This window comes from Phalangium opilio, unplaced genomic scaffold (assembly GCF_054372755.1).
Source record: "Phalangium opilio isolate 3A_F unplaced genomic scaffold, DU_Popi_V2 ptg000038l_1, whole genome shotgun sequence".
NCBI lineage: Eukaryota > Metazoa > Arthropoda > Arachnida > Opiliones > Phalangiidae > Phalangium > Phalangium opilio.
In genome coordinates this window covers 4,121,414-4,131,083 of record NW_028324161.1, presented here as the reverse complement: position 1 = coordinate 4,131,083, position 9,670 = coordinate 4,121,414, and the positions used below count along the sequence as shown (strand labels likewise).

General features: G+C 34.9%; 1 protein-coding gene across 1 annotated transcript; it reads right to left on the bottom strand.

Annotated features, from left to right (window-relative positions):
* Positions 1-250: 250 nt before the first annotated feature.
* Positions 251-5,741, bottom strand: LOC149682715 (uncharacterized). Its single transcript, XM_089834421.1, has 2 exons — positions 5,010-5,741; positions 251-323 (listed from the first exon to the last, which is right to left on the bottom strand). The coding sequence occupies exons 1-2, from the start codon at positions 5,673-5,675 to the stop codon at positions 309-311; spliced, it is 681 nt and encodes a 226-aa protein (XP_089690547.1). The 5' UTR covers positions 5,676-5,741; the 3' UTR covers positions 251-308.
* Between the last annotated feature and the right edge of the window lie 3,929 nt (positions 5,742-9,670).

The window sequence follows — 9,670 nt, the reverse complement described above, 5'->3', positions numbered from 1 at the left end:
TAGAATGTGTTCGTACTTTACTAGTATGGTGTTTTCGTTGATTGTTAGTAAACTTTTCACCTCCAAGTCGGGATTTAATATTAATCCATACAATTTGTTGACATCTTTGATTATTTCGGTAGAGGTGTGCCTTGTTTTCTGGCCAAATTTGCCCCAAAAAGAGTTGAGCATAAGTTTGCTAAGACATCTGAGACCTTCATTTTTCTCTACTTTAGTGCTATCCAGTTCTACACCCTCTTCGTCCTTGAAACTTTTGACATAGTTCTCCTTATCTTCTTGAGTCTGGCAATCTGCTGGAAAGCCGCTAGCTAGGGTTTTATACTCTAAAAAGGTATTAACATAATCTTTAAACAGTCCTCCCTGTTTTGTTTTGGGGTCGTATTGAGTCACTTTGTATGACCAAGCCTCGTACATTCGTGTGATTGTGTAACCATTCTCTACTGCATGACGTAACTCGTCGACTACCCATGTACCTCTCAATTCTCTTTTTTTCAGGAGTATGTTCACAATCACCTTGAAACGGGGTTTTACAACAGGTGTAGCATAATGGAAATGTTAATTTTCCATTAATACGAGCGGGCAGAACGGGATGAACTAGGTTTTGGGCCGGTAATACGTCGCATTTTAGAAGACCATCGAACGAAAATATGTCTGGAAAGTTGTCTAATATGATTTCAGGATGTCCTATAGGTATCTTGGAGGTTTTGTTAATGAAAGGGTATAAACTTGTGAAATCAACGTAATGAATTCGCTCTGATCCTGTTGTTTTATGATATAGTTTTGTTGCGCAACATCTTCCACCGAAGAATGCATCACGGGGGTCTAATCTTTTTACTATTTTAGGCTTAATATCATTATATTTTAAAAACTCTATTATTTCTGGTTTATTTACTTTTTCCTTCTACCATTCACACTCCCATTTGACATTTACTTTATAGTTGAGTGATTCTAGCTTGGTCAACACGTTCATGCTACTAATATATCTAGAATTCAAAGTTTGCGCAGGGTCTCCATGCAAAGGCTTGTTTCTGTTTAAGGGAAAGTGTATTTTACACCCATGATAGAAACACCCCCAATACTCGAATATTTCCTTGTTGATTTCACAAAATCCGTCTACTCTAAGTTTTTGGATTCTGGTTTCTTTCCCTCTAAAGGAGGATTCGATAGATATATTTCGTTTGTGCGCGGTCCACTCAAGCCACTCTATAGCCCCTATTGACTGATTTTCACTAAGTCTACAATAATTTGCCGGTATGATACCTATAGTATCGGGTTTAAGATAATTTCGGCGAAACACGTGAGAGCACACGCCAGGAAGAGTAATTGCGCCGCAATTAAATGGATCAACGTCTGTTGCTTTTAGCAGTAGTGTACGAAACGTTATACATCCTAGGAATAGTAAAATTGTGTCGTTCTCACAATAATAATTGAGTTCCTTCACAAAGTCGAAACCTTTACCTTTACTATCTTCAGAGCTATGCCATTTTAAGAAGGCATCTAAATTTTTCCTTGTAAAATATTGACAACCATAAGCTTCGATAGGGGGCAGATTAGTTTCTATAACATAGTTGGTTTCATTCTGTCTATTTACATCAAAATTATGCTCTATTACATTGAATAAAAAATGTGGAAAATACCCTTTGGCTGCGTCGGGTATACCAAAAGTAGCGGGAAACTTTGCTAAAGCTACAGGGATGAAATTATAAGAATCCAGAAATAGCAAATTAAACAATTTCATTTCTAAAATTCGAGTTCCGTTAATTTTCAAAGACGGAACGAATTTTTCATCTCTATTAATGATTTCTCGAATTAGTAACTGATTATCATAATTACTACCAAAATGTGACAGTATGACGACGTTCCTAACGGCATGCAATTTCATTAAATAATCTAAAAATAAAGCTATTGGATTTCCGCCTGAAAATTGTTGTTTACGCTTACCAAACTGACTACACATAATACAGTTAAAATTTAGGGACGTTTCATCTATACAATGCTCACTGACGGTTATACTGACTAACAGGATAGCCTGGTGTTCGTAAGCACCCGACTTTTCCTGACACACCTTAGTTTGTATACATTCTACGTCAAAGAAAATGTACATGAGGTTAGGCTGATTAGGTCTAAGTTTCTTAACGGAGGGAACTTTCAGCGGTTTGTCTGTGATAACCTGGATATAACACACGTGTTTGCTCGGCTGATATTTCTTACAGACCTGACAATAAATCTCATCACACTTATGCATTTCGGTTCTTCGAGAAAAATCAATAATATTTAAACAGTCTTTACAGTGAAAAAGACGTTCACATAGCGGTTTTTTACTGCTGGAAGATGCTAAGTGGCTTTGATAGCAGTCATCGCCTAAGAATTTTCGTAAACAAAACCCACAAGCTATCTTGGGACCTTGGCATATAGTGGGTCTCATGCAACTAAAACAAAAGTCATTACATTTATGCGATTGTATTCGCCAATAGGGTACGAGACATTTTTCACAGAATCGGTCGTGGTTGAAGAGGGGTTTTAAATTTGTAATAACGTTATAATGGTTATTTTCATTCAATAAAAAGAGGCGAGGCCTAGTATCATAGGGATCGTTTTCGCCTAAAATCAAAACAGGGATGCTATTTTCGAATTTGTACACGAAAATCGAATATTGATTTAAATAAATTTTGAACTTTTGAAAAGACTCAGCCGTCCCACACTCACTAACCCTTACTACTGCCTTAAGACATAGTTCTAAAGCCTCATTTCTTTGTAGTGTGCCCTTTGGATCTATTTTAGATATAGTTGCATATCGCGTTTTTAGCGTCGTGTCACCCGATGTATCGTCGGCGTAAGCTCGATGCGATATAGCAACGCAAATGCATCTGGCTAAACACAGGTTATCTGAATTGACTATACGTACAATACCTCGCCTATCTTTACAGAATTCTAGAGGGCCGGTAGGCCCTTCTAGATAAGAACCCACACCCTCCCGTAATGTTAAAGAAATAATTCACAGATTTTAGGCTTAGCGTCCCATAGAAAAAGCATGGGATTTTTGGTGGTCCACTCCATCGAATAACTCAGAAACTACTGCGAAGTTAAGGTTCGGAACACTTTTGAATTATTAAGCAACTATTGAATGTTGAACTTCTGAAGTTTGATTAAGAACAATTAAGTCTAAGTATTTTATTTTAATTAATTTATAAATCATGGTAAAACCGTTACATATATTACACTGTTTGCATAGCATTTTGTTCAGCCCTTATCGGGTTTGTGGCGCATGGGATAACGCGTCTGCCTATGGAGCAGAAGATTGCAGGTTCGAGTCCTGGCAAGATCGGTGTTTGTTTTTACAGATCTTTTATTCAACATAAATGAAATAATCCTATAAATACAATGCTTGGATAATTTTATTGTTACGAAGTACGGGCTTGTTTCGTAATGGATAACGCGTTTCCATTCGAAGCAAAACATTGCAGGTTCGAGTCTTGGAAAGCTCGTCTATTTTTGATGAAGAATCTTAGTATATATAAGGGAAAATTCTTATATATCAAACTTTCAATGAAATGTGGGCGTGCTGGAGCGTGGTTTAGAAATAACTTTTTTTAAATCTATACAAAAAGGTCAACTAAACTTAATTGATTCACCAACCGCCAATCTATGGTGAATTAATTTATCACCCGCCTACCAATTGTAAATTAATTTACCACTCCCCTGCCAAATAATTTAAAATTTTAATCTTTCCCATAAAATAATAATGAGAGACACTTGGAGTGAGCCAATATGCTCACGAACATCTTACTGGAACATCGAATTAATGACGTTTGACAAGCATATTATTATTTTTATAATAGATTAATACAAATTAAGGCTGAAGGAACAGATATTATATAAAAAAGACTTGGTGTGCCCAAGCCTTAAAAACAAAACGATAAGAGTTTTTCCAGTTGTCTGAAGCGCGGATATTATTTTTTTTCTATTGAATTTTAAAGACAATCCGTATTTTACTACTCTTTAGAATTTAATTCAATCACCTGATTTTACTGCTAATGGATTAGTTTCCTATAAATTAATTGAAATAAAAAATTACTTATCTCAGATTTTTCAACAACATTTCCATTTTCCTGAAACATTTTATCATGCCTTTATTATTTTGAGGGATATCGTGTAAATTTAATCAAATTGACTTTCTTTTTTAATTTCCGAGAATTTTCCTTCCAAAAGGTTTTAAACACATCAAGTTTTCATAATGTTGTCAACTAAATAGCAACACAACCAACACTTCTAAAATCTTCCCCACAAGTACTGATATACACAGTTCAATAATTGTGACTGTGCTTAAAGAGGAAACGAACCCCTTTATCAAATATAAGAAAGGTGATAACAGCCCCCTTTTGTATTCGAAAAGACCGCATATAATAATACATTATTAATGAGAGTATTATTTGAAAATTAAAGTACGTTCTTCATTGAAAAGAAAAAATTCATGATAAAATGTTTCATCAAATTAAATTCTTGTTGAAAAATCTGAGATAAGTAATTTTTTATTTCAATTAATTTATAGGAAACTAATCCATTAGCAGTAAAATCAGGTGATTGAATTAAATTCTAAAGAGTAGTAAAATACGGATTGTCTTTAAAATTCAATAGAAAAAAAATAATATCCGCGCTTCAGACAACTGGAAAAACTCTTATCGTTTTGTTTTTAAGGCTTGGGCACACCAAGTCTTTTTTATATATAGATTAAAAGGTTTAATCCCTCGGGCTACAGAACGCCCTTGGCCCTCAGGCATTCGTACAATGCTAAATATAATTTTAACAGGACCTAGGAAAAATGATTCCATTTCGTCATCATAAAGCATAACACTAAGCTGGTCAAAAAGAATATTAGGGTCGACTTGATCTGCTCTTCTAAAGGATAATTCTAGTTCGGATCTGCAAATATTTCCGGCACTCTTTAAAGTAATTTGGATGTAATCTGTAGGCCTGTACTTACTAAGGACGCATTTCGTTACGGTACATACACTAGCGACGGGATCCTCAGTAACTCTAAGAACTACCTCTCGACCATACATGTTAAAATGTTCGTAAAATCTCTCACTTTGACCTAGTATCTCGCAAGAAGGTACGTTTTCAATAGGTGTGGACGGGTCCGTTTCTCCTCCTCCCCATTGTACACCAATTTCACCGTCAAAAATAGTCTCTTCAGATCCGTGCTCCCTCGGTAAGGTTTCGTTCAATAGTGTCTTCTCTGCGGGTTGTCCTTGATCTTTTCCGTCTAAAAATGCGGCTATCTCTTTGTCATATTGTGAGTTGTTGAAGTCGACGATTTGAGCATCCTCTTCCCGTATACCACGCTCAATTTCTTCAAATCGTTTCGCTAGGCGATCTACGTATTCCGTTCTTAAGGGACTAGGAATTAGATTCCTTAGGTTTTCCAATTCTTCTAGGGTATTACAGTCCTCTGGTACTCGTGCAACTGTTTTCATATAATCGAGTAAGTCGAGGCAAGCTCGAATAGCATTTAAGCCACCTTGTACTACGATTGGCGGTAGAGTCTGAGGTCCGTACAACGGATCTATTCGCAGATAGGCGCACAGGAAGAAATAAAACTCGTATATTGACCGTAACGGCCAAGGTCTATTTATAGTCAGTTCGTTCAAAGTTGTACGGAGAGTTTCAGGATCCATGTTTATCTTTCGATGTTTGAAGATCGACTGTGTATTTTGATCATTTCCTAAGCCGCTTTTATACTAAATTTCTTAATAGACACGCCCACATTCCTCAATAATTTAACAATAGCCTGATTTATTGCCTCCTCAGTCACCAAATGTTTTCTCACAATGCATTTCTGACACACGCCTGTTAATAGTTTAGATCAAAAGAACGTTGGATTTGCCTTATGTCAAATAAATTGTCAACAAAAGAGTGGCCTATAAATAGAATTTTGTTATAAACACCGCAAATAAGGGACAATTTTATTGGGGTAATAAATGAAAAACATGGTGTGTAAAACGTTTCTAGAGATTCTCGATTGTGACAATATCCTTAGATATCTTAAAGTCTGTTAAAAGTATCTTTTGTTCCTAATTTCTCTAATAGGTCATAAAAACCATTGTACATTTTTCAAAAAAATGCTACCTTGAGCTAACGAAATTTCTTAATAGACACGCCCATATTCCTCAATCGTTTAACAATAGCCTGATTTATTACCTGATCCTATCAGTCACCAGATGTTTTCACACAATGCATTTCGGACCCATGCCTGTTAATAGTTTACCTATTTTATAACAAAATAACGATGGATTTTTTTATGTCAAAAAAATTGTCAACAAAAGAGTGGCCTATAAATAGAATTTTGGTATAAAATAGGTAAACTATTAAAAAACAGGGTGCGTAAAGCGTTTCTAGAGATTCTCAATTGTCAAAATATCCTTTGATATCTTCACATTGTACACTTTTCAAAATGTTACTTTCAACTCTACCTTAAGCTAACCTATGACCAGATAGTTTCTCACGGTCATGAATTACACTATGATTGTGTAGAAGAGAAGTAGGCCTACGTAAAGCAATGAATCACAAAATAAATTCCAATGATAACAAATGCTTCGACCACCCACCCAAGACCTTGCCTGAACGTAATAGGTAATAAAATATTTTTAATCAACCCGACAGCAACTAGGCATTTAAATATAACATAATTAACTCCTTAAGAGGGCAAATTTCGAAACTTTTAAAGAAGAGACAGTGCCAACTGAGCTAGTATTCGTTATGCAAAGGTTTATCAACGGAATGAAATTCTCAAAACAAGTCGATTAGCTAACATTATGCGTCTTTCGTAGGATTAGAACAAAAGACCTTTCTCCACCGATGTGTATATACTGCATAACAAAAGGCGTAAATGTGTATAATAATTGAGATTGATTGGGATGATTTCAGAGTACAAAGATAATTTTAGCTACTGGCTAGTGTAGTGATAGACTGTAGTACCTTTAAAAGGGACACAATTGATTGTGAAAGGTTTGTAAATAAAGAAAGCTAAACCCAGAGCAATTTGGTCCTATATGGACAAAGAATTCTAGTGCTCCAAAATGAAAATATGGATCTGTCTGAAAAGGGATTAAGACTTTGAAGCACCGAATTTTTCAAAATATTAGCGCATATTAACTCGTATCATGTGGACGTATAGTTTATCATTCTGTGATAAAAACAGCACAGAACAACGTTTCTTCTTCTAATGTTTATTTGTAATCCCTAATTGAATACACCTGTTAATCCCACTAAAAAGTATAAAGACTTTGTGAGAAACAAAAGGATTTGAGCACGATTTTTCTGCAAAATCAATCTCAATCTCATGAAAGTTCTGTATAGGCGTAAATATCTAACCCCCAACTATTTAATATCGGCTTAAGAGACTTCATCGAGCGGGAAAATCACAATATATTGTATGGTTTGCGATAAAAGGTTAAAAAACGTACTGTTTTTTAACAAATGTTTTGATTAATCCTAGATTGATACAGCGTTTACTTGTAAACACTGAAAGTTTTTGATTTAGCTGCCAGATTAAAGGTAAAATGGCGGATATTTAGGATAGCTTTGTTAGTTCATTTGTACGTTTCTGTTTGTAATATTCCCCGTTTGTATATACTCTCGTATTGTATCTAGACTCTTGTGCCATGGAGGGGGGGGGGTCGTACCCAAGTCCTGGCGGCTTCACGGCCCTTTCCCTCGAGCCTTATTAAATAAATAAATAAATTGCAACGATAAGAGTAAAGCTAGTTTTGAGGTATAGAAAATTAAATCCCTTAAGTCTGCAACACCATCTAGTTACGTATTGAAATTAATGATTCTGAAATAAATGAAAATATGCTTTTCATCGAATCATTTTGATAAATATTGCGAAAATCATCGCAACGTTTTTAGTCATATGAACTGTTTTTCAAATGACTCGTTTCGTCATTTTAAGGCAACTAAAGAAACAAAGTGAGTTGGATTAACTGAAGTCAGTACTTTTTAAATTTTGTATGCAATTCTTTGGGGAATTTAGGAAACCCAAATAAGCATTTTTATATGTTAGAAACATGTTGCGTACAATATTTCCTTCTATTGCTAGAAATCCACGATTCATGCACTGACATTAGCTAAATGACACTCTGTGTTGTACTTTGACCTTTTCGCTGGTCGTATATTCTGTTTTAGTATATAGGGATGTATGTCTTTTCTAAAGGTGTTAGCTAGAATCTGTGTTTTTCCCTAGAACAGTGTAAATAGCAGTGAAATTCTAGTGTGAAACTATGTAAATGGTTCGGCATTGTAAACATATACTTATTTTTAATTCTCGTGCTCGAATTGATTGACGTTTCCCTAGAAATATTTTGGTTAATTAGCTTAGTCTTTGTTATAGTAAAAGATTGTTATACTAGTTTCTGCAAAGAGGGGGGGTCAAGAGGTAATAAATTTTTATTTAAATAGAAAAAAATTGGTGAAATTTTGCTAAATCAAAATTGTTTTTGGTGAAACAGAGTAGTTTTGATAAATTTAGCTAAAATTTATCGAAACGTTTTTAATCATTTAAAATGTTTTTCAAATGACTCGTTTCGTGTTGCTAAATTGCCACGTACATGAATGATTTTGTTTCGATGGTTTGTTCATTTTCCTATGTATTCCTATGGGATTTTAGGAATTTTAAATGATCAAATTCGTTTCGAAAAAATGTAACGTAGTTGATCAAAAACGTTTCGATTGTTTTTTACTTCTAACACGAAATGCGTTGTGAATTATGCTTCTTTCGTTACCGTTTTATGTTTTCCACAAATTTTTGATTACGTTGCCGATAATTTTGATAAATATAGTACGTAATAGGTTAATGCTTCGGTTTAAAGATATATTGCCTTTCTGTTAACGCTATAAAAACATAACTTGTTGAGACTTGTCCTGATAATGCCCTCAGGGCAAACACCTGGAATCAATTAAATGTTTGAACCCCATTGTAGGATGTGTCACCGCTCCCCCCCTCAATGACATAAACTGGGACATAGCACATTTGTGTGTGTTATAAATCACTCTAAATATAAATTCCATTGATTCAATACAAATGGTTCGACCCCCCCCCCCCCCAAAGCCATCGCGGCTTAGCGTGGTTACGTATAAATAAAAAATAGATGAGGATAAAGGTTCACTACCTTTTAATATCATAAAACATGGTGGGTGGTCCAATTAAAGAAAAATAAATTACATTGATAGCAATGCAAGGAATCTAATGGCACTGCCACCCCCCCCCAAAGCCCTTTAGATACGTTTGAACGTGTTTACGTATAAATAAAAACAGCTCTGGAGAGAAAGGTTGGTGACAAGGCTAGTAAGAAATCATGTGTTACGGTATATGTAATTCCTTTTTGGTTAAAATGTGTGCTAATTAGAAAATATGTGAAACAGTCAAGCTATATTCGAGTATACTTTACTCGGAAATATTAAATGTTAGGATCAGGATTTTATGATATTTTATAGTAACATTTGTTCATTTTAACTAATTACCAGCTACCAAGTTGTGTAAAAACTACCTTATTTCTTCTTTTTTGATACTAAAATGTACTATTGTTTTAACCCAGTGTCTCGTTTACTAACCAATACAATATTTGCGTAGACCTAGAACCGCATCGTAGCTTAATTGGTACCTTTTGCAATG